The sequence below is a fragment of the Petromyzon marinus genome, assembly GCF_048934315.1.
Source record: "Petromyzon marinus isolate PM22_M1 ecotype Great Lakes invasive population chromosome 69 unlocalized genomic scaffold, UKy_Petmar_22M1.pri1.0 chr69_unloc.2, whole genome shotgun sequence".
Lineage (NCBI taxonomy): Eukaryota > Metazoa > Chordata > Hyperoartia > Petromyzontiformes > Petromyzontidae > Petromyzon > Petromyzon marinus.
In genome coordinates, this window is record NW_027422602.1 from 85236 (window position 1) to 112394 (window position 27159).

The 27159-nt window shown below is 55.4% G+C and overlaps 1 protein-coding gene across 1 annotated transcript in view; it reads right to left on the minus strand.

Moving 5' to 3' along the window:
* Positions 1-27159, minus strand: part of LOC116957054 (uncharacterized) — a 53307-nt gene that overhangs the window by 9170 nt on the left and 16978 nt on the right. Inside the window, exons 7-13 of the mRNA XM_076058253.1 lie at positions 26745-27118; positions 21428-21509; positions 16145-16379; positions 12228-12301; positions 7971-8061; positions 6866-7013; positions 2239-2376 (exon numbers count right to left, since the gene is read on the minus strand). Of these exons, the coding sequence (XP_075914368.1) occupies positions 2239-2376; positions 6866-7013; positions 7971-8061; positions 12228-12301; positions 16145-16379; positions 21428-21509; positions 26745-27118 (1142 nt within the window). The remainder of the gene's footprint in view (positions 1-2238; positions 2377-6865; positions 7014-7970; positions 8062-12227; positions 12302-16144; positions 16380-21427; positions 21510-26744; positions 27119-27159) is intronic.

Genomic DNA, 27159 nt, shown 5'->3' on the forward strand with positions numbered 1-27159 from the left:
ACACAGAGAGTGTGAGACACACACAGAGAGTGTGAGACACACACAGAGAGTGTGAGACACGTGGAGAGAGTGTGAGACACACACAGAGAGTGTGAGACACACACAGAGAGTGTGAGACACGAGGGGGAGAGTGTGAGACACAGAGAGTGTGAGACACACACAGAGAGTGTGAGACACACACAGAGAGTGTGAGACACGTGGAGAGAGTGTGAGACACACACAGAGAGTGTGAGACACACACACAGAGTGTGAGACACACACAGAGAGTGTGAGACACACACAGAGAGTGTGAGACACGTGGAGAGAGTGTGAGACACACACAGAGAGTGTGAGACACGTGGAGAGAGTGTGAGACACACACAGAGAGTGTGAGACACGAGGGGGAGAGTGTGAGACACAGAGTGTGAGACACACACAGAGAGTGTGAGACACGTGGAGAAAGTGTGAGACACACACAGAGAGTGTGAGACACGTGGAGAGAGTGTGAGACACACACAGAGAGTGTGAGACACGTGGAGAGAGTGTGAGACACACACAAAGAGTGTGAGACACGAGGGGGAGAGTGTGAGACACAGAGTGTGAGACACACACAGAGAGTGTGAGACACGTGGAGAAAGTGTGAGACACACACAGAGAGTGTGAGACACGTGGAGAGAGTGTGAGACACACACAGAGAGTGTGAGACACGAGGGGGAGAGTGTGAGACACACACAGAGAGAGTGTGAGACACAGAGAGTGTGAGACACACACAGAGAGTGTGACACACACACAGAGAGTGTGACACACACACAGAGAGTGTGAGACACACACAGAGAGTGTGAAACACACACAGAGAGTGTGAGACACGTGGAGAGAGTGTGGGAGACACACAGAGAGAGTGTGAGACACGAGGGGGAGAGTGTGAGACACAGAGAGTGTGAGACACACACAGAGAGTGTGAGACACACACAGAGAGTGTGAGAGACACACAGAGAGTGTGAGACACACACAGAGAGTGTGAGACACACACACAGAGAGTGTGAGACACACACAGAGAGTGTGAGACACGTGGAGAGAGTGTGAGACACACACAAAGAGTGTGAGACACGAGGGGGAGAGTGTGAGACACAGAGTGTGAGACACACACAGAGAGTGTGAGACACGTGGAGAAAGTGTGAGACACACACAGAGAGTGTGAGACACGTGGAGAGAGTGTGAGACACACACAGAGAGTGTGAGACACGAGGGGGAGAGTGTGAGACACACACAGAGAGAGTGTGAGACACAGAGAGTGTGAGACACACACAGAGAGTGTGACACACACACAGAGAGTGTGACACACACACAGAGAGTGTGAGACACACACAGAGAGTGTGAAACACACACAGAGAGTGTGAGACACGTGGAGAGAGTGTGGGAGACACACAGAGAGAGTGTGAGACACGAGGGGGAGAGTGTGAGACACAGAGAGTGTGAGACACACACAGAGAGTGTGAGACACACACAGAGAGTGTGAGAGACACACAGAGAGTGTGAGACACACACAGAGAGTGTGAGACACACACAGAGAGTGTGAGACACACACAGAGAGTGTGAGACACACACACAGAGTGTGAGACACACACAGAGAGTGTGAGACACACACACAGAGTGTGAGACACACACACAGAGTGTGAGACACACACACAGAGTGTGAGACACACGGAGACACGGGGGGAGAGAGTGGGAGACACACAGAGACACACACAGAGAGTGTGAGACACGAGGGGGAGAGTGTGAGACACACAGAAACACGGGGGAGACTTTGTGAGACACACAGAGACACGGAGTGTGAGACACACGGAGACACGGGGGAGACTGTGTGAGGGAGGAGAGGGAGGGAGGGAGGGAGGGAGGAGAGGGAGGGAGGTGAGGGAGGGAGGGGAGGGAGGTGAGGGAGGAGAGGGAGGAGAGGGAGGGAGGGGAGGGAGGGGAGGGAGGAGAGGGAGGGGAGGGAGGGGAGGGAGGTGATGGAGGAGAGGGAGGAGAGGGAGGTGAGGGAGGAGAGGGAGGAGAGGGAGGAGAGGGAGGAGAGGGAGGGAGGTGAGGGAGGAGAGGGAGGAGAGGGAGGTGAGGAAGGGAGGAGAGGGAGGGAGGAGAGGGAGGGAGGTGAGGGAGGAGAGGGAGGAGAGGAAGGGAGGGAGGGAGGAGAGGGAGGAGAGGGAGGGAGGGAGGGGAGGGAGGTGAGGGAGGTGAGGGAGGGAGGAGAGGGAGCCCTACCTGAGGGGTTCGAACACGAGACACAGGTGCTGCTTGTGGGTGAAGTGGCGGTACAGGCGCAGGCAGTGGAACTTGTCGTCGGGGTCGGCGTCATTCAGCTTCTTGAGGAACTCGAGCTCCTTGAGGCCGGTCTTCTGCCTGCAGACGGACAGCGGGGAGAGACGCAGGGAGAGACACGGGGGAGAGACGCAGGGAGAGACACGGGGGAGAGACGCGGGGAGAGACGCGGGGAGATACGCGGGGAGAGACACGGGGGAGAGACGCGGGGAGAGACACGGGGAGAGACACGGGGAGAGACACGGGGAGAGACATGGGGAGAGACACGGGGAGAGACACGGGGAGAGACGCGGGGAGAGACACGGGGAGAGACACGGGGGAGAGACACGGGGAGAGACGCGGGGGAGAGACACGGGGAGAGACACGGGGAGAGACACGGGGAGAGGGAGACACGGGGAGAGACACGGGGAGAGACACGGGGAGAGACAGGGGGAGAGACAGGGGGAGAGACAGGGGGAGAGACACGGGGGAGAGACACGGGGAGAGACACGGGGAGAGACACGGGGAGAGGGAGACACGGGGAGAGACACGGGGAGAGACGCGGGGAGAGCCACGGGGAGAGACACGGGGAGAGACACGGAGAGAGACACGGAGAGAGACACGGGGAGAGACACGGGGAGAGACACGGGGGAGAGACACGGGGAGAGACACGGGGGAGAGACACGGGGGAGAGACACGGGGGAGAGACGCGGGGAGAGACGCGGGGAGAGACGCGGGGAGAGACGCGGGGAGAGACACGGGGAGAGACACGGGGAGAGACGCGGGGAGAGACACGGGGGAGAGACACGGGGGAGAGACACGGGGAGAGACGCGGGGAGAGACGCGGGGAGAGACGCGGGGAGAGACGCGGGGAGAGACGCGGGGAGAGACACGGGGAGAGACGCGGGGAGAGACACGGGGAGAGACACGGGGAGAGACACGGGGAGAGACGCGGGGAGAGACACGGGGAGAGACGCGGGGAGAGACGCGGGGAGATACACGGGGAGAGACACGGGGAGAGACACGGAGAGAGACACGGGGAGAGACACGGGGAGAGACACGGGGAGAGACACGGGGAGAGACACGGGGAGAGACGCGGGGAGAGACACGGGGAGAGACACGGGGGAGAGACACGGGGAGAGACACGGGGGAGAGACACGGGGAGAGACACGGGGAGAGGGAGACACGGGGAGAGACACGGGGAGAGACACGGGGAGAGACACGGGGAGAGACAGGGGGAGAGACAGGGGGAGAGACACGGGGGAGAGACACGGGGAGAGACACGGGGAGAGACACGGGGAGAGGGAGACACGGGGAGAGACACGGGGAGAGACGCGGGGAGAGCCACGGGGAGAGACACGGGGAGAGGGGAACACGGGGAGAGACACGGAGAGAGACACGGGGAGAGACACGGGGAGAGACACGGGGGAGAGACACGGGGAGAGACACGGGGGAGAGACACGGGGGAGAGACACGGGGGAGAGACGCGGGGAGAGACGCGGGGAGAGACGCGGGGAGAGACGCGGGGAGAGACACGGGGAGAGACACGGGGAGAGACGCGGGGAGAGACACGGGGAGAGACACGGGGGAGAGACACGGGGGAGAGACACGGGGAGAGACGCGGGGAGAGACACGGGGAGAGACACGGGGAGAGACGCGGGGAGAGACGCGGGGAGAGACGCGGGGAGAGACGCGGGGAGAGACACGGGGAGAGACGCGGGGAGAGACACGGGGAGAGACACGGGGAGAGACACGGGGAGAGACGCGGGGAGAGACACGGGGAGAGACACGGGGGAGAGACACGGGGGAGAGACACGGGGAGAGACGCGGGGAGAGACACGGGGAGAGACACGGGGAGAGACGCGGGGAGAGACGCGGGGAGAGACGCGGGGAGAGACGCGGGGAGAGACACGGGGAGAGACGCGGGGAGAGACACGGGGAGAGACACGGGGAGAGACACGGGGAGAGACGCGGGGAGAGACACGGGGAGAGACACGAGGAGAGACACGGGGAGAGACACGGGGAGAGACACGGGGGAGAGACACGGGGAGAGACACGGGGAGAGACGCGGGGAGAGACACGGGGAGAGACACGGGGAGAGACGCGGGGAGAGACGCGGGGAGAGACACGGGGAGAGACGCGGGGAGAGACACGGGGGAGAGACACGGGGAGAGACACGGGGAGAGACGCGGGGAGAGACACGGGGAGAGACACGAGGAGAGACACGGGGAGAGACACGGGGAGAGACACGGGGGAGAGACACGGGGGAGAGACACGGGGAGAGACGCGGGGAGAGACACGGGGAGAGACACGGGGAGAGACGCGGGGAGAGACGCGGGGAGAGACGCGGGGAGAGACGCGGGGAGAGACGCGGGGAGAGACACGGGGAGAGACACGGGGAGAGACACGGGGAGAGACGCGGGGAGAGACACGGGGAGAGACACGAGGAGAGACACGGGGAGAGACACGGGGAGAGACACGGGGAGAGACACGGGGGAGAGACACGGGGGAGAGACACGGGGGAGAGACACGGGGAGAGACACGGGGAGAGACACGGGGAGAGACGCGGGGAGAGACGCGGGGAGAGACACGGGGAGAGACGCGGGGGAGAGACACGGGGAGAGACACGGGGAGAGACACGGGGAGAGACACGGGGAGAGACGCGGGGAGAGACGCGGGGAGAGACGCGGGGAGAGACGCGGGGAGAGACATGGGGGAGAGACACGGGGGAGAGACACGGGGGAGAGACACGGGGAGAGACACGGGGAGAGACGCGGGGAGAGACGCGGGGAGAGACACGGGGAGAGACACGGGGAGAGACACGGGGAGAGACGCGGGGAGAGACACGGGGAGAGGGAGACACGGGGAGAGACACGGGGAGAGACACGGGGAGAGACACGGGGGGAGACACGGAGAGAGACACGGAGAGAGGGGGACACGGGGAGACACGGGGAGAGGGGGACGGGGGGAGACACGAGGAGAGGAGAACACGGGGAGAGGGGGACACAGGGAGAGACACGGGGAGAGGGAGACACGGGCACAGGAGGACACGGGGGGAGACACGGGGACATGGCAGAGTGAGTGCTGTCTTAGTGGCAGTGTTAAAAGTGCTGGTGCTGTAGTGCCAGTATGGTAGGGCACATGGTTAGTATTATAGCGCACAGTGTAATAGCCAGTGCTGGTAGTGTAAAGCTGTTTGCTGGTGCTGTATCACAGGTGATAGTTCTCTATCGCTGGTGCTGTGTCACAGGTGATAGTGCTCTATCGTTGGTGCTGTGTCACAGGTGATAGTTCTCTATCGTTGGTGCTGTATCACAGCTGATAGTTCTCTATCGCTGGTGCTGTATCACAGGTGATAGCTCTCTATTGCTGGTGGTGTATCGCTGGTGCTGTATCACAGCTGATAACTCTCTATCGCTGGTGCTCTATCGCAGGTGCTGTATCACAGCTGACAGTGCTCTATCGCTGGTGCTGTATCACAGGCGACAGTGCTCTATCGCTGGTGCTGTATCACAGGTGATAGTTCTCTATCGCTGGTGCTGTGTCACAGGCGACAGTTCTCTATCGCTGGTGCTCTATCGCTGGTGCTGTATCACAGCTGACAGCTCTCTATCGCTGGTGCTGTATCACAGGCGACAGTTCTCTATCGCTGGTGCTGTATCACAGCTGATAGTTCTCTATCGCTGGTGCTGTATCACAGCTGATAGTTCTCTATCGCTGGTGCTGTATCACAGGCGACAGTTCTCTATCGCTGGTGCTGTATCACAGGTGATAGTTCTCTATCGCTGGTGCTGTATCACAGGCGACAGTTCTCTATCGCTGGTGCTCTATCGCTGGTGCTGTATCACAGCTGACAGTTCTCTATCGCTGGTGCTGTATCACAGGCGACAGTTCTCTATCGCTGGTGCTGTATCACAGGCGACAGTTCTCTATCGCTGGTGCTGTATCACAGGCGACAGTTCTCTATCGCTGGTGCTGTATCACAGGTGATAGTTCTCTATCGCTGGTGCTGTGTCACAGCTGATAGTTCTCTATCGCTGGTGCTGTATCACAGCTGATAGTTCTCTATCGCTGGTGCTGTATCACAGCTGATAGTTCTCTATCGCTGGTGCTGTGTCACAGCTGATAGTTCTCTATCGCTGGTGCTGTATCACAGCTGATAGTTCTCTATCGCTGGTGCTGTATCACAGGCGACAGTTCTCTATCGCTGGTGCTGTATCACAGGTGACAGTTCTCTATCGCTGGTGCTGTATCACAGGCGACAGTTCTCCATCGCTGGTGCTGTGTCACAGGCGACAGTTCTCTATCGCTGGTGCTGTATCACAGGCGACAGTTCTCTATCGCTGGTGCTGTGTCACAGCTGATAGTTCTCTATCGCTGGTGCTGTATCACAGGCGACAGTTCTCTATCGCTGGTGCTGTATCACAGGCGACAGTGCTCTATCGCTGGTGCTGTATCACAGCTGACAGTTCTCTATCGCTGGTGCTGTGTCACAGGCGACAGTTCTCTATCGCTGGTGCTGTGTCACAGGCGACAGTTCTCTATCGCTGGTGCTGTATCCTCCGAGTGCTGCATCCCAGGGGGCTCTTACATGAGCTCGTTGTTGCGGATGATCTTGATGGCGACGTCCTGGCTGGCGCGAGCGATGTCGCGCGCCCGCACCACGTTGCTGAACACGCCCTGGCCCGTGTAGCCGTACACGTTGTAGCGCTTGTCCAGCACCTCGCCAATGTTCACGCCTGAAGAGAACAGCCGAAGAAAAAGACTTCGAAAACCATCGTTTCATTTGACCAGGTGAGGCCCACGCCGAGCTATCCCGGCTCCTTTTTTCTGGGAGCCTCCGCAGACGACAGCACAAACACGAGCGGCTTGTCATCGCGCGGAATTGTGTCGGCGGCCAGACGCCCAAGAAGCAAATGTGGCGGGCGAAAGACCCGGAGAAAAATCCACGCGACCGCGGGGAGGGAGAGGGAGAGAGAGAGAGAGGCACGTGAAAAATCCGGGATCGTTAACCCACGACCTCCTGAACACACCAGGCAAGGGAGTTATAACATCACGCCACAAACAAAGTTCCACCGCACAGCCATGTTGGGGGCAAGCGCTGTTAAGCGAGCACCTGCGATGGCTGACAAGGTGCACGAGGGGGTGGAGGGGGTGGACAGCACCACGCCCGTCCGTCTTTCTCTTCCCACCACCGCCCCCCGCACAAGTGTGGCGACGTTCACACAACGCACCGGGTACTCGTTTGAGGCCGAGCCGACCTAGCGGGAGGCCCAGGACCGGTTCAGAAAACCGTCGCCGGCGCCGGGTTCGTAGCTCGGTGCGCTGACCGCTTCCCCGTACACGCTCGCACTCACTCGCTCTCACTCGCTCGTACGCTCGCACTCACTCACTCACTCACACGCTCTCACTCACTCACTCACACGCTCTCACTCACTCGTACGCTCGCACTCACTCACTCGCTCGTACGCTCGCACTCACTCACTCGCTCGTACGCTCGCACTCACTCACTCGCTCGTACGCTCGCACTCACTCACTCGCTCGTACGCTCGCACTCACTCACTCGCTCGTACGCTCGCACTCACTCACTCGCTCGTACGCTCGCACTCACTCACTCGCTCGTACGCTCGCACGCACGCTCGCACGCAGCGCGACTGCCGCGCCGGACGCCTCGTGGGTGGCAGCGCGACACTCACGGTAGTAGCCCTCCGAGTCGGTCCAGTTGTCACGGAGGTTCGGGTTCTCCTTGAAGTCGCGTCCGAGGCTCGCGGCCTTCAGCTTGGGGCTCTGAGACGGCGACACGCGGCAACACACACGGAGGGGGCTAAGCGGGCGCGGCACGGGCTAGAGAAGAGACGGGAGTGACGCGGTACAGGAGGAGGACGTGGAGCTGAGTGGACGCGCCGGTGGACGGTACCGGCGGTGTCTTAAGATCGGCCTCTGCGGAGGAGGCTCGTCAAGGACGCTACTGGGCTAATTGGAGGCAGTCGCCCTCCAGCAACAACGGAGGGCGGAGGAGCGAGGCTGGGCAGCCAAAACGCAGAAGGTTGGCAGTGGGGAGCACTGGTGGTACATCTGCCAGTCATCTCGGTCAGTTAACCAATGGCACCTGGGTCTGTCCCGTGAGCTGCTGCCAGGAGGAGTTCGACGTTTCAAGTGGCCTTAACGTGCACCTAGCCTGGCACAAGCACTGTGGCGATGTATCCTCCACTTAGTGGCGAATGGCGGTTGTTGTCGTGTGCGACTGTGTGCGTTGAGAGTGTGTGTGTGTGTGCGTTGAGAGTGTGTGTGTGTGTGCGTTGAGAGTGAGTGTGTGTGTGTGTGCGTTGAGAGTGTGTGTGTGTGTGCGTTGAGAGTGTGTGTGTGTGCGTTGAGAGTGAGTGTGTGTGTACGTTGAGAGTGAGTGTGTGTGCGTTGAGAGTGTGTGTGTGTGTGTGTGTTGAGAGTGAGTGTGTGTGTTGAGAGTGAGTGTGTGTGTGCGTTGAGAGTGTGTGTGTGTGTTGAGAGTGTGTGTGTGTGTGTGTGCGTTGAGAGTGAGTGTGTGTGCGTTGAGAGTGAGTGTGTGTGTGCGTTGAGAGTGAATGTGTGTGTGTGCGTTGAGAGTGTGTGTGTGTGTGCGTTGAGTGAGTGTGTGTGTGCGTTGAGAGTGAGTGTGTGTGTGCGTTGAGAGTGTGTGTGTGTGCGTTGAGAGTGTGTGTGTGTGTGCGTTGAGAGTGTGTGTGTGTGTGCGTTGAGAGTGAGTGTGTGTGTTGAGAGTGAGTGTGTGTGTGCGTTGAGAGTGAGTGTGTGTGTGCGTTGAGAGTGTGTGTGTGTGCGTTGAGAGTGTGTGTGTGTGCGTTGAGAGTGTGTGTGCGTTGAGGGTGTGTGTGTGTGTGCGTTGAGGGTGTGTGTGCGTTGAGAGTGAGTGTGTGTGTGCGTTGAGAGTGAGTGTGTGTGTGTGCGTTGAGAGTGTGTGTGTGCGTTAACAGTGAGTGTGTGTGTGTGCGTTGAGAGTGTGTGTGCGTTGAGAGTGAGTGTGTGTGTGCGTTGAGAGTGAGTGTGTGTGTGCGTTGAGAGTGAGTGTGTGTGTTGAGAGTGAATGTGTGTGTGCGTTGAGAGTGTGTGTGCATTGAGAGTGTGTGTGTGCGTTGAGAGTGTGTGTGTGTGCGTTGAGAGTGAGTGTGTGTGTGCGTTGAGAGTGAGTGTGTGTGTGCGTTGAGAGTGAGTGTGTGTGTGTGCGTTGAGAGCGTGTGTGTGTGTTGAGAGTGAGTGTGTGTGTGTGCGTTGAGAGTGAGTGAGTGTGTGTGTGTTGAGAGTGAGTGTGTGTGTGTGCGTTGAGAGTGAGTGTGTGTGTGCGTTCAGAGTGAGTGTGTGTGTGCGTTGAGAGTGAGTGTGTGTGTGCGTTGAGAGTGAGTGTGTGTGTGCGTTGAGAGTGAGTGTGTGTGTTGAGAGTGAATGTGTGTGTGCGTTGAGAGTGTGTGTGCATTGAGAGTGTGTGTGTGCGTTGAGAGTGTGTGTGTGTGCATTGAGAGTGAGTGTGTGTGTGCGTTGAGAGTGAGTGTGTGTGTTGAGAGTGAGTGTGTGTGTTGAGAGTGAGTGTGTGTGTGCGTTGAGAGTGTGTGTGTGTGTGCGTTGAGAGTGAGTGTGTGTGTGTGTTGAGAGTGAGTGTGTGTGTGTGTGTTGAGAGTGAGTGTGTGTGTGTGCGTTGAGAGTGAGTGTGTGTGTGCGTTCAGAGTGAGTGTGTGTGTGCGTTGAGAGTGAGTGTGTGTGTGCGTTGAGAGTGAGTGTGTGTGTGCGTTGAGAGTGAGTGTGTGTGTGTGTGTGTGCGTTGAGAGTGAGTGTGTATTGAGAGTGAGTGTGTGTGTGCGTTGAGAGTGTGTGTGTGCGTTGAGAGTGAGTGTGTGTGTGCGTTCAGAGTGAGTGTGTGTGTGTGCGTTGAGAGTGAGTGTGTGTGTGTGCGTTGAGAGTGAGTGTGTGTTGAGAGTGTGTGTGTGTGTGCGTTGAGAGTGAGTGTGTGTGTGCGTTGAGAGTGAGTGTGTGTTGAGAGTGAGTGTGTGTGTGTGTGCGTTGAGAGTGAGTGTGCATTGAGAGTGAGTGTGTGTGTGTGTGTGCGTTGAGCGTGAGTGTGTGTGTGTGTGTGCGTTGAGAGTGAGTGTGTGTGTGCGTTGAGAGTGAGTGTGTGTGTGTGTGCGTTGAGAGTGAGTGTGCATGTGTGCGTTGAGAGTGGGTGTGTGTGTGCGTTGAGAGTGAGTGTGCATGTGTGCGTTGAGAGTGGGTGTGTGTGTGCGTTGAGAGTGAGTGTGTGTGTGTGCGTTGAGAGTGAGTGTGTGTGTGTGCGTTGAGAGTGTGTGTGTGTTGAGAGTGAGTGTGTGTGTGCGTTGAGAGTGAGTGTGTGTGTGCGTTGAGAGTGAGTGTGTGTGTGTGCGTTGAGAGTGTGTGTGTGTTGAGAGTGAGTGTGTGTGTGCGTTGAGAGTGAGTGTGTGTGTGCGTTGAGAGTGAGAGTGTGTGTGCGTTGAGAGTGAGTGTGTGTGTGCGTTGAGAGTGAGTGTGTGTGTTGAGAGTGAATGTGTGTGTGCGTTGAGAGTGTGTGTGCATTGAGAGTGTGTGTGTGCGTTGAGAGTGTGTGTGTGTGCATTGAGAGTGAGTGTGTGTGTGCGTTGAGAGTGAGTGTGTGTGTGCGTTGAGAGTGAGTGTGCGTGTGTTGAGAGTGTGTGTGTGTGTGCGTTGAGAGTGAGTGTGTGTGTGTGTTGAGAGTGAGTGTGTGTGTGTGTGTTGAGAGTGAGTGTGTGTGTGTGCGTTGAGAGTGAGTGTGTGTGTGCGTTCAGAGTGAGTGTGTGTGTGCGTTGAGAGTGAGTGTGTGTGTGCGTTGAGAGTGAGTGTGTGTGTGCGTTGAGAGTGAGTGTGTGTGTGTGTGCGTTGAGAGTGAGTGTGTATTGAGAGTGAGTGTGTGTGTGCGTTGAGAGTGTGTGTGTGCGTTGAGAGTGAGTGTGTGTGTGCGTTCAGAGTGAGTGTGTGTGTGTGCGTTGAGAGTGAGTGTGTGTGTGTGCGTTGAGAGTGAGTGTGTGTTGAGAGTGTGTGTGTGTGTGCGTTGAGAGTGAGTGTGTGTGTGCGTTGAGAGTGAGTGTGTGTTGAGAGTGAGTGTGTGTGTGTGTGCGTTGAGAGTGAGTGTGCATTGAGAGTGAGTGTGTGTGTGTGTGTGCGTTGAGCGTGAGTGTGTGTGTGTGTGTGTGCGTTGAGAGTGAGTGTGTGTGTGCGTTGAGAGTGAGTGTGTGTGTGTGTTGAGAGTGAGTGTGTGTGTGTGTTGAGAGTGAGTGTGTGTGTGTGTGCGTTGAGAGTGAGTGTGCATGTGTGCGTTGAGAGTGGGTGTGTGTGTGCGTTGAGAGTGAGTGTGTGTGTGCGTTGAGAGTGAGTGTGTGTGTGTGCGTTGAGAGTGTGTGTGTGTTGAGAGTGAGTGTGTGTGTGCGTTGAGAGTGAGTGTGTGTGTGCGTTGAGAGTGAGTGTGTGTGTCCGTTGAGAGTGTGTGTGTGTGTGTGTGTTGAGAGTGAGTGTGTGTGTGCGTTGAGAGTGTGTGTGTGTGTGCGTTGAGAGTGAGTGTGTGTGTGCGTTGAGAGTGAGTGTGTGTTGAGAATGAGTGTGTGTGTGCGTTGAGAGTGAGTGTGTGTGTGCGTTGAGAGTGAGTGTGTGTGTGCGTTGAGAGTGAGTGTGTGTGTGCGTTGAGAGTGAGTGTGTGTGTGCGTTGAGAGTGAGTGTGTGTGTGCGTTGAGAGTGAGTGTGTGTGTGCGTTGAGAGTGTGTGTGTGTGTGCGTTGAGAGTGAGTGTGAGTGTGTGTGTGTTGAGAGTGAGTGTGTGTGTACGTTGAGAGTGAGTGTGTGTGTGCGTTGAGAGTGAGTGTGTGTGTGCGTTGAGAGTGTGTGTGTGTGTGTGTTGAGAGTGAGTGTGTGTGCGTTGAGAGTGAGTGTGCGTGTGTGGCTCACGTCAAAGTGCTCGGCGAACATGTCGTCAGACTCCACAAACATGTCCGGCACGGACGGACGCTTGGTTACTACGGCTGGAGAGAGGGCGGACATGTGGAGGAGGGGATAGACCACATGGGTCAACAACCACAACAACCACCACCACAACAACAACAACCACCACAAATACTACAACAACCACAACAACAACCACCATCACCACCACAACAACAACCACAACAACCACCACCACAACAACCACCACAAATACTACAACAACCACAACAACAACCACCACCACCACAACAACAACCACCACAACAACCACCACAAATACTACAACAACCACAACAACAACCAGCACAACAACAACCACAACAACCACCACCACCACAACAACCACCACAAATACTACAACAACCACAACAACAACCACCACCACAACAACAACCACAACCACCACCACAACAACAACAACCACCACAAATACTACAACAACCACAACAACAACCACCACCACAACAACAACCACAACAACAACCACAACAACCACCACCACAACAACAACAACCACCACAAATACTACAACAACCACAACAACAACCACCACCACAACAACAACAACAACCACCACCACCACAACAAGCACCACAAATACTACAACAACCACAACAACAACCACCACCACCACAACAACAACCACCACCACAACAACAACCACCGCCACAAACACTACAACAACCACAACCACCACAGCTACTAATCCTAGCCATGTGGGGCATGTCCGGGCCGTAAGCGCGTTTGCCGTTCATTGCAGAAGTTCCCGGTTCTAATCCGGCGGGCAGCCCTGGTTATTACCGCATTGGGGTGCGGCCGGGACGAGATGCTCACTGCCTCGCACGGGAGTGAGCACGGTGGGTTCCAAACTGGACCCTCCCTCGCGCCTGCTGTATAATTCGGAGCTCACATGGTCTCCCCGCGGCCGCGTGGGATTTTTCCTCCGGATCCCTCCGGTTTTTCCCTCACCAGAATCTAGAACCGACGCAACGTCAGGACGGAGTTTGGCAGCTGTGAGCCTCCACGGCCACTTCGCCACGCCATCGCCGATGGCGGGGTCGGGTCGCTTCTGAGAAAAAGCAGCGCGGCTGAGCGGGCTTAAATTTCGACTTGTGAAGCTTTCGTGACTGCAAGGGTTCATCTTCTTTGGTTCTTTCGGTAAAGTCACCACCACCACCACCGCCACCGCCACCACGTAGAATGAGAATAAAACAATGAAACAACACAAACACAAGTGGCCCTTCTTCAGGTGAAGGAACAAAACTGTCGGGACGACACTTTCGTTTTTGAGCATTTGGCTGATATCAACGTCCACGTGATGGTGATAAGCAACTTCCTTGAGCCACCGTCTGCGATAGCTCGCAATCCAAGGCTTCGCTGCGCCATGTAGCTCAGCGGGGTACGTGCCGGCTGGCCGCTCCACTCGCCGCGGACGTGACGTCACCCGCAAGGGTCGGGCCATCGGTGGCGTGCCGGCGTCACCCCATCCAAATTCGCCGCCATGGGTACAAATTTGGCAAAAATGTAGAAAGGGGGGAAAACCAAAAAAAAATACATCGCGGCAACCGTCATCACCTTCCCCTGCTGGCAAAACGAATGCCCCACTTGCAGGCCCGCTTGCCGATCCACACTGCGCTGCACAGGGGCCAGCTGCCACTGGGGGTGCCCTAGGCTAGGCAACATTGTAATCATCACCCCACTACTGGCAGACTAATGCCCCACTTGCAGGCCCGCTTGCCGATCCACACTGCGCTGCACAGGGGCCAGCTGCCACTGGGGGTGCCCCTAGGCTAGACAACATTGTAATCATCACCCCACTACTGGCAGACGAATGCCCCACTTGCAGGCCCGCTTGCCGATCCACACTGCGCTGCACAGGGGCAGCTGCCACTGGGGGTGCCCATTATAAAGGTGTGAGGCACGTACAGAGTAAAGCGTGCGTCAGGTGCCCGGGGAGGTGGTCTCTTGATGATTAAAACTTCACCACACCACCCACCCTCGCCTCACCACACTTACACCCAGGCCTCACCACGCCTCCACCAGGCCTCACCACACTCACACCCAGGCCTCACCACACTCACACCCACGCCTCACCACGCCTCCACTAGATCTCACCACACCTCCCACCACGCCTCACCACACTCACACCCAGGCCTCACCACGCCTCCACCAGGCCTCACCACACTCACACCCACGCCTCACCATGCCTCCACTAGGCCTCAGCACACTCACACCCAGGCCTCACCACGCCTCCACTAGGCCTCACCACGCCTCCACTAGGCCTCACCACGCCTCCACTAGGCCTCACCACACTTACACCCAGGCCTCACCACACCTCCACTAGGCCTCACCACACTCACACCCAGGCCTCACCACACCTCCCCCTCGCCTCACCACACTTCACCCAGGCCTCATCATCCCACCCCCATGCCTCACCACGCCTCCCTAATGCTTCACCACACTCACACCCAGGCCTCACCACGCCTCCACTAGGCCTCAGCACACTCACACCCAGGCCTCACCACACTCACACCTAGGCCTCACCACACTCACACCTAGGCCTCACCACACTCACACCCAGGTCTCACCACACCTCCCACCACGCCTCACCACACTCACACCCAGGCCTCACCACGCCTCCACTAGGCCTCACCACACCTCCATCATGCTTCAACACCACACCCCCCCCATGTCACATCACACCACCGCCATGCTTCATCAAAACCACCGCCATGTCACATCACACCACAGCCATGCTTCACCACACATCACACCACAACCATGTCACATCACACCACAGCCATGTCACATCACACCACAGCCATGTCACACCACACCCCCCGCCATGCCACACCACACATCACACCACAGCCATGTCACATCACACCACAGCCATGTCACACCACACATCACACCACAGCCATGTCACATCACACCACAGCCATGCTTCACCACACATCACACCACAGCCATGTCACATCACACCACAACCATGTCACATCACACCACAGCCATGCTTCACCACACATCACACCACAACCATGTCACATCAAACCACAGCCATGTCACATCACACCACAGCCATGTCACATCACACTACCGCCATGCTTCATCAACACCACACCCCCCGCCATGTCACATCACACCACCGCCATGTCACATCACACCACAGCCATGTCACATCACACCACCGCCATGTCACATCACACCACAGCCATGCTTCACCACACATCACACCACCGCCATGTCACATCACACCACAGCCATGCTTCACCACACATCACACCACCGCCATGTCACATCACACCACAGCCATGTCACATCACACCACAGCCATGCTTCACCACACATCACACCACCGCCATGTAACATCACACCACAGCCATGTCACATCACACCACAGCCATGCTTCACCACACATCACACCACCGCCATGTCACATCACACCACAGCCATGTCAAATCACACCCCTGCCATGTCACATCACACCACCGCCATGCTCCACCACACATCACACCCCCCCCCATGTCACACCACACCCCCGCCATGTCACACCACACACCACCGCCATGCCTCACCACCACATCGCACCCCCCAGGCCTCGCCACACCCCCCCATGTCACATCACACCACAGCCATGTCACACCACACCCCCCGCCATGTCACACCACACACCACCAGCCATGCCTCACCACCACATCGCACCCATGCTTCATCAACACCACACCCCCCGCCATGTCACACCACACACCACCAGCCATGCCTCACCACCACATCGCACCCCCCAGGCCTCGCCACACACCACACCACACCACCACCCTCACACACTCCCCCGCCCCGGCCTCCCCCAATCCACCGCCCCAGGGCCGCGCCTCGCTCACCGCCGTTGCTGGTGCCCTCGTCCCAGGCAATCTGGCGCAGCTTGGCGGTGATGGCCTCCTCGAAAGTGTCCGCGTTGTGCAGCCGGTACTCCTGGACGTCGGCGGCGGCGCGCTCGCACAGCTCCTCCTCGGGGGAGGGCGACCGCGGCGGGGACGAGCGGGGGGACGAGCGCGGGGTGGAGCGCGGGGTGGAGCGCCCCGACTCCTGAGACACGGCCGCACTGCAGTCGTACTTCTGCGGGGGTTCGGCACGCGCCACGCATGGGGCGGGGGAGAGGGCGACAACGGTGGGTATGTACGTGTGTGTGTGTGTGTACGTGTGTGTGTGTGTACGTGTGTGTGTGTGTGTACGTGTGTGTGTACGTGTGTGTGTGTACGTGTGTGTGTGCGTGTGTGTGTACGTGTGTTTGTGTGTACGTGTGTGTGTGTACGTGTGTGTGTGTACGTGTGTGTGTGTGTACGCGTGTGTGTGTACGTGCGTGTGTGTGTACGTGTGGCACAAGCGTCGTGGTGACGTCACCGCCACTTAGTGGCGAATGGCGGTTGTTGTTGTTGTACGTGTGTGTGTGTACGTGTGTGTGTGTGAACGTTGAACTTCGATCGCGCCACCGTACGTAGCCAACCGTGCTGATCGCATTTGTGGGGGAAAGACAACAAAGTGTGGGTCTCAGGGTGAGTCTGTGGGTCTCTGTGTGGTGAGTCTGTGGGTCTGTGTGTGGTGAGTCTATGGGTCTCTGTGTGGTGAGTCTATGGGTCTCTGTGTGGTGAGTCTATGGGTCTCTGTGTGGTGAGTCTATGGGTCTCTGTGTGGTGAGTCTATGGATCTCTGTGTGGTGAGTCTGTGGGTCTCTGTGTGGTGAGTCTATGGGTTTCAGGGTGAGAGAGAGAGCGGAATGGTGAGTGGTAAGAGTGTTGAGTAAGAGTGGTGAGTAAGAGTGGTGAGTAGTGAGTAAGAGTGGTGAGTAGTGAGTAAGAGTGTTGAGTGGTGAGTAAGAGTGTTGAGTAGTGGTGAGTAAGAGCAGTGAGTAAGAGTGGTGAGTGTTGAGTGGTGAGTAAGAGTGGTGAGTAGGAGTGTTGAGTGGTGAGTAAGAGTGTTGAGTAAGAGTAGTAAGAGTGGTGAGTAAGAGTGTTGAGTAGTAAGAGTGTTGAGTAGTAAGAGTGTTGAGTAGTAAGAGTGGTGAGTAGTAAGAGTGTTGAGTAGTAAGAGTGGTGAGTAGTAAGAGTGTTGAGTAGTAAGAGTGTTGAGTAGTAAGAGTGTTGAGTAGTAAGAGTGTTGAATAGTAAGAGTGTTGAGTAGTAAGAGTGTTGAGTAGTAAGAGTGTTGAGTAGTAAGAGTGTTGAGTAGTAAGAGTGTTGAGTAGTAAGAGTGTTGAGTAGTAAGAGTGGTGAGTAGTAAGAGTGTTGAGTAAGAGTGGTGAGTAAGAGTGGTGAGTAAGAGTGGTGAGTAGTAAGAGTGGTGAGTAGTAAGAGTGTTGAGTAAGAGTAGTAAGAGTGTTGAGTAGTAAGAGTGTTGAGTAGTAAGAGTGTTGAGTAGTAAGAGTGTTGAGTAAGAGTGGTAAGAGTGGTGAGTAGTAAGAGTGTTGAGTAAGAGTGGTGAGTAAGAGTGGTGAATAAGAGTGGTGAGTAGTAAGAGTGTTGAGTAGTAAGAGTGTTGAGTAGTAAGAGTGGTGAGTAGTAAGAGTGTTGAGTAGTAAGAGTGTTGAGTAGTAAGAGTGGTGAGTAGTAAGAGTGTTGAGTAGTAAGAGTGTTGAGTAGTAAGAGTGGTGAGTAGTAAGAGTGTTGAGTAAGAGTGGTGAGTAAGAGTGGTGAGTAGTAAGAGTGGTGAGTAGTAAGAGTGGTGAGTAAGAGTGTTGAGTAGTAAGAGTGGTGAGTAGTAAGAGTGTTGAGTAAGAGTGGTGAGTAGTAAGAGTGTTGAGTAGTAAGAGTGTTGAGTAGTAAGAGTGGTGAGTAGTAAGAGTGGTGAGTAGTAAGAGTGGTGAGTAGTAAGAGTGGTGAGTAGTAAGAGTGGTGAGTAGTAAGAGTGGTGAGTAGTAAGAGTGGTGAGTAGTAAGAGTGGTGAGTAGTAAGAGTGGTGAGTAGTAAGAGTGTTGAGTAAGAGTGGTGAGTAAGAGTGGTGAGTAGTAAGAGTGGTGAGTAGTAAGAGTGGTGAGTAGTAAGAGTGGTGAGTAGTAAGAGTATTGAGTAAGAGTGGTGAGTAAGAGTGGTGAGTAGTAAGAGTGTTGAGTAAGAGTGGTGAGTAGTAAGAGTGGTGAGTAGTAAGAGTGGTGAGTAGTAAGAGTGGTGAGTAGCAAGAGTGGTGAGTAGTAAGAGTGTTGAGTAAGAGTGGTGAGGAGTAAGAGTGGTGAGTAAGAGTGTTGAGTAGTAAGAGTGTTGAGTAAGAGTGGTGAGTAGTAAGAGTGGTGAGTAGTAAGAGTGTTGAGTAGTAAGAGTGGTGAGTAGTAAGAGTATTGAGTAAGAGTGGTGAGTAGTAAGAGTGTTGAGTAGTAAGAGTGGTGAGTAGTAAGAGTGTTGAGTAAGAGTGGTGAGTAGTAAGAGTGTTGAGTAGTAAGAGTGGTGAGTAGTAAGAGTGGTGAGTAGTAAGAGTGTTGAGTAGTAAGAGTGGTGAGTAGTAAGAGTGGTGAGTAAGAGTGGTGAGTAGTAAGAGTGTTGAGTAAGAGTGGTGAGTAGTAAGAGTGTTGAGTAAGAGTGGTGAGTAGTAAGAGTGGTGAGTAGTAAGAGTATTGAGTAAGAGTGGTGAGTAGTAAGAGTGTTGAGTAAGAGTGGTGAGTAGTAAGAGTGGTGAGTAGTAAGAGTGTTGAGTAGTAAGAGTGGTGAGTAGTAAGAGTGTTGAGTAAGAGTGGTGAGTAGTAAGAGTGGTGAGTAGTAAGAGTGGTGAGTAAGAGTGGTGAGTAGTAAGAGTGGTGAGTAAGAGTGGTGAGTAGTAAGAGTGGTGAGTAGTAAGAGTGTTGAGTAGTAAGAGTGGTGAGTAGTAAGAGTAGTGAGTAGTAAGAGTGGTGAGTAGTAAGAGTGTTGAGTAAGAGTGGTAAGTAAGAGTGTTGAGTAGTAAGAGTGTTGAGTAAGAGTGGTGAGTAGTAAGAGTGTTGAGTAAGAGTGGTGAGTAGTAAGAGTGGTGAGTAGTAAGATTGGTGAGTAGTAAGAGTGGTGAGTAGTAAGAGTGTTGAGTAGTAAGAGTGTTGAGTAGTAAGAGTGTTGAGTAGTAAGAGTGGTGAGTAGTAAGAGTGGTGAGTAGTAAGAGTGGTGAGTAGTAAGAGTGTTGAGTAGTAAGAGTGGTGAGTAGTAAGAGTGGTGAGTAGTAAGAGTGTTGAGTAAGAGTGGTGAGTAGTAAGAGTGGTGAGTAGTAAGAGTGGTGAGTAGTAAGAGTGGTGAGTAAGAGTGGTGAGTAGTAAGAGTGGTGAGTAGTAAGAGTGTTGAGTAGTAAGAGTGGTGAGTAGTAAGAGTGGTGAGTAGTAAGAGTGGTGAGTAGTAAGAGTGGTGAGTAGTAAGAGTGGTGAGTAGTAAGAGTGGTGAGTAGTAAGAGTGTTGAGTAGTAAGAGTGTTGAGTAAGAGTGAGTAGTAAGAGTGGTGAGTAGTAAGAGTGTTGAGTAGTAAGAGTGGTGAGTAGTAAGAGTGTTGAGTAGTAAGAGTGGTGAGTAGTAAGAGTAGTAAGAGTGTTGAGTAGTAAGAGTGGTGAGTAGTAAGAGTGTTGAGTAGTAAGAGTGGTGAGTAGTAAGAGTGGTGAGTAGTAAGAGTGTTGAGTAGTAAGAGTGGTGAGTAGTAAGAGTGTTGAGTAGTAAGAGTGGTGAGTAGTAAGAGTGTTGAGTAAGAGTGGTGAGTAGTAAGAGTGGTAAGAGTGGTGAGTAGTAAGAGTGGTGAGTAGTAAGAGTGGTGAGTAGTAAGAGTGGTGAGTAGTAAGAGTGGTGAGTAAGAGTGGTGAGGAGTGGTGAGTAGTAAGAGTGGTGAGTAGTAAGAGTGTTGAGTAAGAGTGTTGAGTAAGAGTGTTGAGTAAGAGTGGTGAGTAGTAAGAGTGGTGAGTAGTAAGAGTGTTGAGGAGTGGTGAGTAGTAAGAGTGTTGAGTAAGAGTGGTGAGTAAGAGTGGTGAGTAGTAAGAGTGGTGAGTAGTAAGAGTGTTGAGGAGTGGTGAGTAGTAAGAGTGTTGAGTAAGAGTGGTGAGTAAGAGTGGTGAGTAGTAAGAGTGTTGAGTAAGAGTGGTGAGTAAGAGTGGTGAGTAGTAAGAGTGGTGAGTAAGAGTGGTGAGTAGTAAGAGTGTTGAGTAGTAAGAGTGGTGAGTAGTAAGAGTGGTGAGTAGTAAGAGTGGTGAGTAGTAAGAGTGTTGAGGAGTGGTGAGTAGTAAGAGTGTTGAGTAAGAGTGGTGAGTAAGAGTGGTGAGTAGTAAGAGTGGTGAGTAGTAAGAGTGGTGAGTAGTAAGAGTGGTGAGTAGCAAGAGTGGTGAGTAGTAAGAGTGTTGAGTAAGAGTGGTGAGGAGTAAGAGTGGTGAGTAAGAGTGTTGAGTAGTAAGAGTGTTGAGTAAGAGTGGTGAGTAGTAAGAGTGGTGAGTAGTAAGAGTGGTGAGTAGTAAGAGTGGTGAGTAGTAAGAGTGGTGAGTAGTAAGAGTATTGAGTAAGAGTGGTGAGTAGTAAGAGTGGTGAGTAGTAAGAGTGGTGAGTAGTAAGAGTGTTGAGTAAGAGTGGTGAGTAAGAGTGGTGAGTAGTAAGAGTGCTGAGTAAGAGTGGTGAGTAGTAAGAGTGGTGAGTAGTAAGAGTGGTGAGTAGTAAGAGTGTTGAGGAGTGGTGAGTAGTAAGAGTGTTGAGTAAGAGTGGTGAGTAGTAAGAGTGTTGAGTAGTAAGAGTGTTGAGTAGTAAGAGTGTTGAGTAGTAAGAGTGTTGAGTAGTAAGAGTGTTGAGTAGTAAGAGTGTTGAGGAGTGGTGAGTAGTAAGAGTAGTGAGTAAGAGTGGTGAGTAGTAAGAGTGGTGAGTAGTAAGAGTGGTGAGTAGTAAGAGTGTTGAGTAGTAAGAGTGTTGAGTAGTAAGAGTGTTGAGTAGTAAGAGTGTTGAGTAGTAAGAGTGGTGAGTAGTAAGAGTGGTGAGTAGTAAGAGTGGTGAGTAGTAAGAGTGTTGAGGAGTGGTGAGTAGTAAGAGTAGTGAGTAAGAGTGGTGAGTAGTAAGAGTGGTGAGTAGTAAGAGTGTTGAGTAAGAGTGGTGAGTAAGAGTGGTGAGTAGTAAGAGTGGTGAGTAGTAAGAGTGTTGAGTAAGAGTGGTGAGGAGTGGTGGTGAGTAGGAGGGGGAGGAGCCAAGGGTGGCGTCTCACCTGCACGATGGCCATCCTCTGCTGACGTCGCTGCTCGATGACGACATCCTCGTCCTCCTCCTCGGGGTCAAAGTCCTCCAAGCTGGGTGGGGGGGTGGAGTCAGCGAGGTGAGGGGGTGGAGTCAGCGAGGTGGGGGTGGGGGGTGTGGAGTCAGCGAGGTGGGGGTGGGTGGAGTCAGCGAGGTGGGGGTGGGTGGAGTCAGCGAGGTGGGGGTGGGGGGTGTGGAGTCAGCGGGGTGGGGGGGGTGGAGTCAGCGAGGTGGGGGTGGGTGGAGTCAGCGAGGTGGGGGTGGGTGGAGTCAGCGGGGTGGGGGGTGACACAAGAGTCGAGCTGACACACGTGCGTGTGTGTACACGTGCGTGTGTGTGTGTACACGTGCGTGTGTGTGTGTACACGTGCGTGTGTGTGTGTGTACACGTGCGTGTGTGTACACGTGAGTGTGTGTGTACACGTGCGTGTGTGTGTACACGTGCGTGTGTGTGTACACGTGTGCGTGTGTACACGTGCGTGTGTGTACACGTGCGTGTGTGTGTGTACACGTGCGTGTGTGTACACGTGCGTGTGTACAAATGCGTGTGTGTACACGTGTGTGTGTGTACACACGTGCGTGCGTGTGTCTACACACGTGCGTGCGTGTCTACACACGTGCGTGCGTCTATAAACGTGCGTGTGTGCGTGTACACGTGCGTGTGTGTGTACATGTGCGTGCGTGTCTACACACGTGCGTGTGTACACGTGCGTGCGTGTGTCTAAACACGTGCGTGCATCTACTCACGTGCGTGAGTGTACACGTGAGTGTGTACATGTGCGTGTGTGTGCGTGTGTGTACGTGTGTGTACACGTGAGTGTGTGTGTGTACACGTGTGTGTGCACAGACTGCGTGCGTACACGTGCGTGTGTGTACATGTGAGTGTGTGTACATGTGAGTGTGTGTACACGTGTGTGTGTGTACACGTGTGTTGGCACGTGTGTGTGTGCACGTGTGTGTGTGTGCACGTGTGTGTGAGGTACACGTGTGTGTGAGGAACACGTGTGTGTGTGTAAAACAACCCCCTACCTCCTCGCCGTGCCGGACGGGCAACTCTGTCATGGACAGTGCTGTGGGGGGAGGTCCAATTTCGATTGGCTCCTCCCCTCATGGCATCTGTGTCTACCACAGGGGCTAAACGGGGGCTCTGGACGAGTGCGAGGGGCTGGTAACCCCTCCACCTTCAATTAATTACCACTAAACTACGACTGAAATATATAACTAATAAGCTTGGACGGAGGCCCCGGGGGGCCAGGCGTCTATGACGTCTCCTGGCCAAACCCCAATTGGCGAAGCCAGGAGATTGAATATCTACCCTCGGGGCTCCTCCAGAAACAACGAAAAACCACTACGGGTGGCCACGTGGAATGTTCGAACGCTCACTGCGGAGGAGAGGCTGCCACTCCTCTGTTGGGAGCTGGACCGGTACCGCCTGGATCTATGTGGCATTCAGGAGGTCCGGTGGACCGGTTCTGGCTCCTGCCACCATGAGGGGTGGACAGTCCTCTACTCGGGGCAGCAGACTGCCAAACAACAGGGTGTGGCTCTTCTTTTGAACAAAAGAATGAAGGGGGCGTGGGAGCGTGGCGGTGAGGTGTGGGAAGCAGTAAGCCCCAGGCTACTTTGGGCTCGCCTTCCCATCAACCGGAGGCGAGGAATGGTGGTCGTGGTTACTTATGCCCCCACCGAAGATGAACATCCGTGGAGGGATGCAGGCAAAGCCGATGAGTCAGATGCCTTCTATGACCTCCTGTTACAGGTGCTGGCTAAAGTGGCCCCTCGGGATAGAGTCATCATGTTGGGTGACTTCAATGCCCGAGTTGGTCATGATGCTGGCACCTGGTCTGGAGTGATTGGAGGGCATGGGCCAGATCAGCTCAATAACAACGGTAGGAGGCTGCTAGATTTTTGTGCAGCCCATGGGCTTGTAATTACCAACACGCTGTTCCGGCATCGGTGCATCCACACAACATCATAAATGCATGCCGGGTCCAAGCAAGAACATCTGCTGGACTACATAGTGACGGACCAGCGGATGCGAGCCCATGTCCTTGACACCAGGATCTCTGACCATGGACTAGTCATCTGTAAGATGCGCCTGCCATTCCTCTACTCTGGTGGTGGGTGTACACCCAGGACCCCATTCCAACCTAAAGTGGCCTGGTCTCAGTTATCTGATGAAAGTTGCAAGCGGGAATTTCATCATCGCTTGCAGCTGGGATTGGCATCGTCCACGACTCCTCCTGATGTCGAGGGTAAATGGGCGAGGTTTAGGACTGTGACTCATGCAGCTGCAATGGCTGATTTGGGTACGCGGTCCAGACCTCCCCAGAGACCCTGGCTGACAGAGGAGGTGTTCAGGATGGTTGAGAAAAAGCGACAGGCCCACTGTCATCGGCTACAGAATCCCACGTCAGAGAATGAGGAGGCTTACCGCAGCCTTCGCTCGGAGATTCGGAGAGCCGTGAGGCGCTGCAAGGATGGGTGGTGGTCGCGGGTTGCTGAGGAGATGGTGTCTGCCTCAGTGGCCCGTGATCACAAATCTCTATTTAACTCCATCAAAAAAGTAACCTGCAGCGCCACACCTATTACCATCATTAGGGGAAAAAACGGTGATCCAATCTCCGACCCCCAGGAACAGGTTTGCAGATTTGTTGAGCATTTCTGTGAGGTCCTAGAGGAGGGAAAATCCCTCAGCCAGGAAAACATCGTGGCACAAAGTGAGGATGACCCTGCTGAGGCTGCGGTGCCTCAAATATTGGAAGTCACCCCCTGTGAGTGGCTGGCTGAGGTGTCATCTGTTGAGGAAGTACTAAAGGCGATCTGGAGTCTGAGACCAGGAAAGGCAGCGGGCAGAAATGATCTCCCAAGCGAAATGCTGAGGGAGGGTGGCATTTCTGCACAGACTGCTCTATATGACAGCATAACAACAGTCTGGACCACGGGACGGGTTCCGCAGGATTGGAAGGATGCCCTGGTGATCCCCCTTTTTAAGAAGGGGGACCGCACAGACTGTAACAACTACAGGGGCATTTCACTCCTCAGTGTGCCGGGAAATGTCCTGGCAAGGATTATTCAGCATCGCCTTGCCAGGCATGCTGAGGAGAGGCTTGCGGAGCCCCAATACGGTTTCAGGAAAGGGCGGTCCTGCACAGATGCCATATTTTCTGTCCGTCTGCTACAGCAGAGGTGTAGGGAATTCCAAAAAAACCTACATCTCTGCTTTATTGACCTGGTCAAGGCCTATGATACCATCAGTAGGCCTGGGCTCTGGGTTGTTCTTCGTGCTTTTGGAGTACCTGACCCTCTGCTCACGATCATTAAGGACCTTCATGATGGTGAGCGGGCCCGGGTAAAACTACGTGGCCGGGAGTCAGAGCCATTCCCTGTACACCTTGGGGTGCGACAGGGATGTCCTCTGGCTCCCACATTATTTAACATCTATTTTGACCACGTAGTTCGTGAAGCCTCCAATAGCTGTACCGGGGGAATCTCCATATGGTACAGATATAATGGGAGGCTGATCGATGCCCGGGTGCGGTCAAGGGATGGCTCCCTATTGCTCAACCACGTTATGTATGCTGATGATTTGGTAATAGCTGCTCATTCAGAGGAGGAGTTGAAGACGCTGCTGCTGAGACTGGAGCGTGCCACTAAGAGATGGGGCCTTACCATCAGCCCCACTAAAACTAAGCACCTGCCTGGGTATTTTGTACCATAGGACACTACACCCCCACAACTCCCAATCGGTGATGGGGCAGTTGTGGAGCGAGTGGAGAGTTTCCCATACCTGGGCAGTGTGCTTATGACTGGTTCCAGTTTAACAGCAGAGGTCTCACTCCGAATCAGTCGAGCGGCAATATCTTTTCATCGGTTGCGTAACGCTGTGTGGAAGCTACCTGGTCTGTTGCTCACTGCTCACCTCTCTGCCTCACCACTCTGCCTCACCACTCTGCCTCACCACTCTGCCTCACCACTCTGCCTCACCACTCTGCCTCACCACTCTGCCTCACCACTCTGCCTCACCACTCTGCCTCACCACTCTGCCTCACCACTCTGCCTCACCACTCTGCCTCACCACTCTGCCTCACCACTCTGCCTCACCACTCTGCCTCACCACTCTGCCTCACCACTCTGCCTCACCACTCTGCCTCACCACTCTGCCTCACCACTCTGCCTCACCACTCTGCCTCACCACTCTGCCTCACCACTCTGCCTCACCTCACTGCTCACCTCTCCGCTCACCTCTCCGCTCACCTCTTTGCTCACCTCTCCGCTCACCTCTCCGTTCACCTCTCCGCTCACCACTCTGCCTCACCACTCTGCTCACCTCTCCGCTCACCACTCTGCTCACCTCTCTACCCACCTCTCTACCCACCACCTACCCACCTCTCTACCCACCTCTCTACCCACCTCTCTACCCACCACCTACCCACCACCTACCCACCTCTCTACCTACCATCTACCCACCACCTACCCACCACCTACCCACCACCTACCCACCTCTCTACCCACCTCTCTACCCACCATCTACCCACCTCTCTACCCACCATCTACCCACCATCTACCCACCATCTACCCACCATCTACCCATCTCTCTACCCACCTCTCTACCCACCTCTCTACCCACCACCTACCCACCTCTTTACCCACCTCTCTACCCACCTCTCTACCCACCTCTCTACCCACCATCTACCCACCTCTCTACCCACCACCTACCCACTTCTCTACCCACCATCTACCCACCACCTACCCACCTCTCTACCCACCACCTACCCACCTCTCCACCCACCTCTCTACCCACCACCTACCCACCATCTACCCACCTCTCTACCCACCTCTCTACCCACCACCTACCCACCTCTCTACCCACCATCTACCCACCACCTACCCACCACCTACCCACCATCTACCCACCATCTACCCACCTCTCTACCCACCACCTACCCACCATCTACCCACCTCTCTACCCACCTCTCTACCCACCTCTCTACCCACCTCTCTACCCACCATCTACCCACCTCTCTACTCATCATCTACCCACCACCTACCCACCATCTACCCACCACCTACCCACCACCTACCCACCACCTACCCACCTCTCTACCCACCATCTACCCACCTCTCTACCCACCTCTCTACCCACCTCTCTACCCACCACCTACCCACCACCTACCCACCACCTACCCACCTCTCTACCCACCTCTCTACCCACCTCTCTACCCACCTCTCTACCCACCACCCACCCACCACCCACCCACCACCACCCCCCCCCCCACGCGACTCACTGCTCGCCGTCCGACGACTCGTGCTGCGCCGCCTTCATCCCCTCGGACAGCGAGCCCTTGAAGCGGTCCTCCCGCTCCCGCGACGCCGACCGTCGGCCCCCGCGGTGGTAGCGGCTGTGGTACCGCGACGCGCGGCCTGGCGACGAGCCCCTCCGGTAAACGCCGCCGCCGCCGCCGCCCCCGCCGTTGCCGCGGTCGCGGGAGCGGCTGCGGCGGGGCCGCTCGCGGCCCGGCGGCGGCCGCTCGGCGGAACGCCGGCGGGGGGCCGGCGGCGGGGAGCGAGGGCGCCGGCCCGGCGAGCCCCCCCGGCGGTAGCCGCGGGGGGGCGACGAGGCCCCGGCGCCCGGGGGGCCGCCGCGGGACGGGCGGCCCCCGGCGGCGGCGGCGGCGGCGCCGGCGGCACCGCCGGCACCGC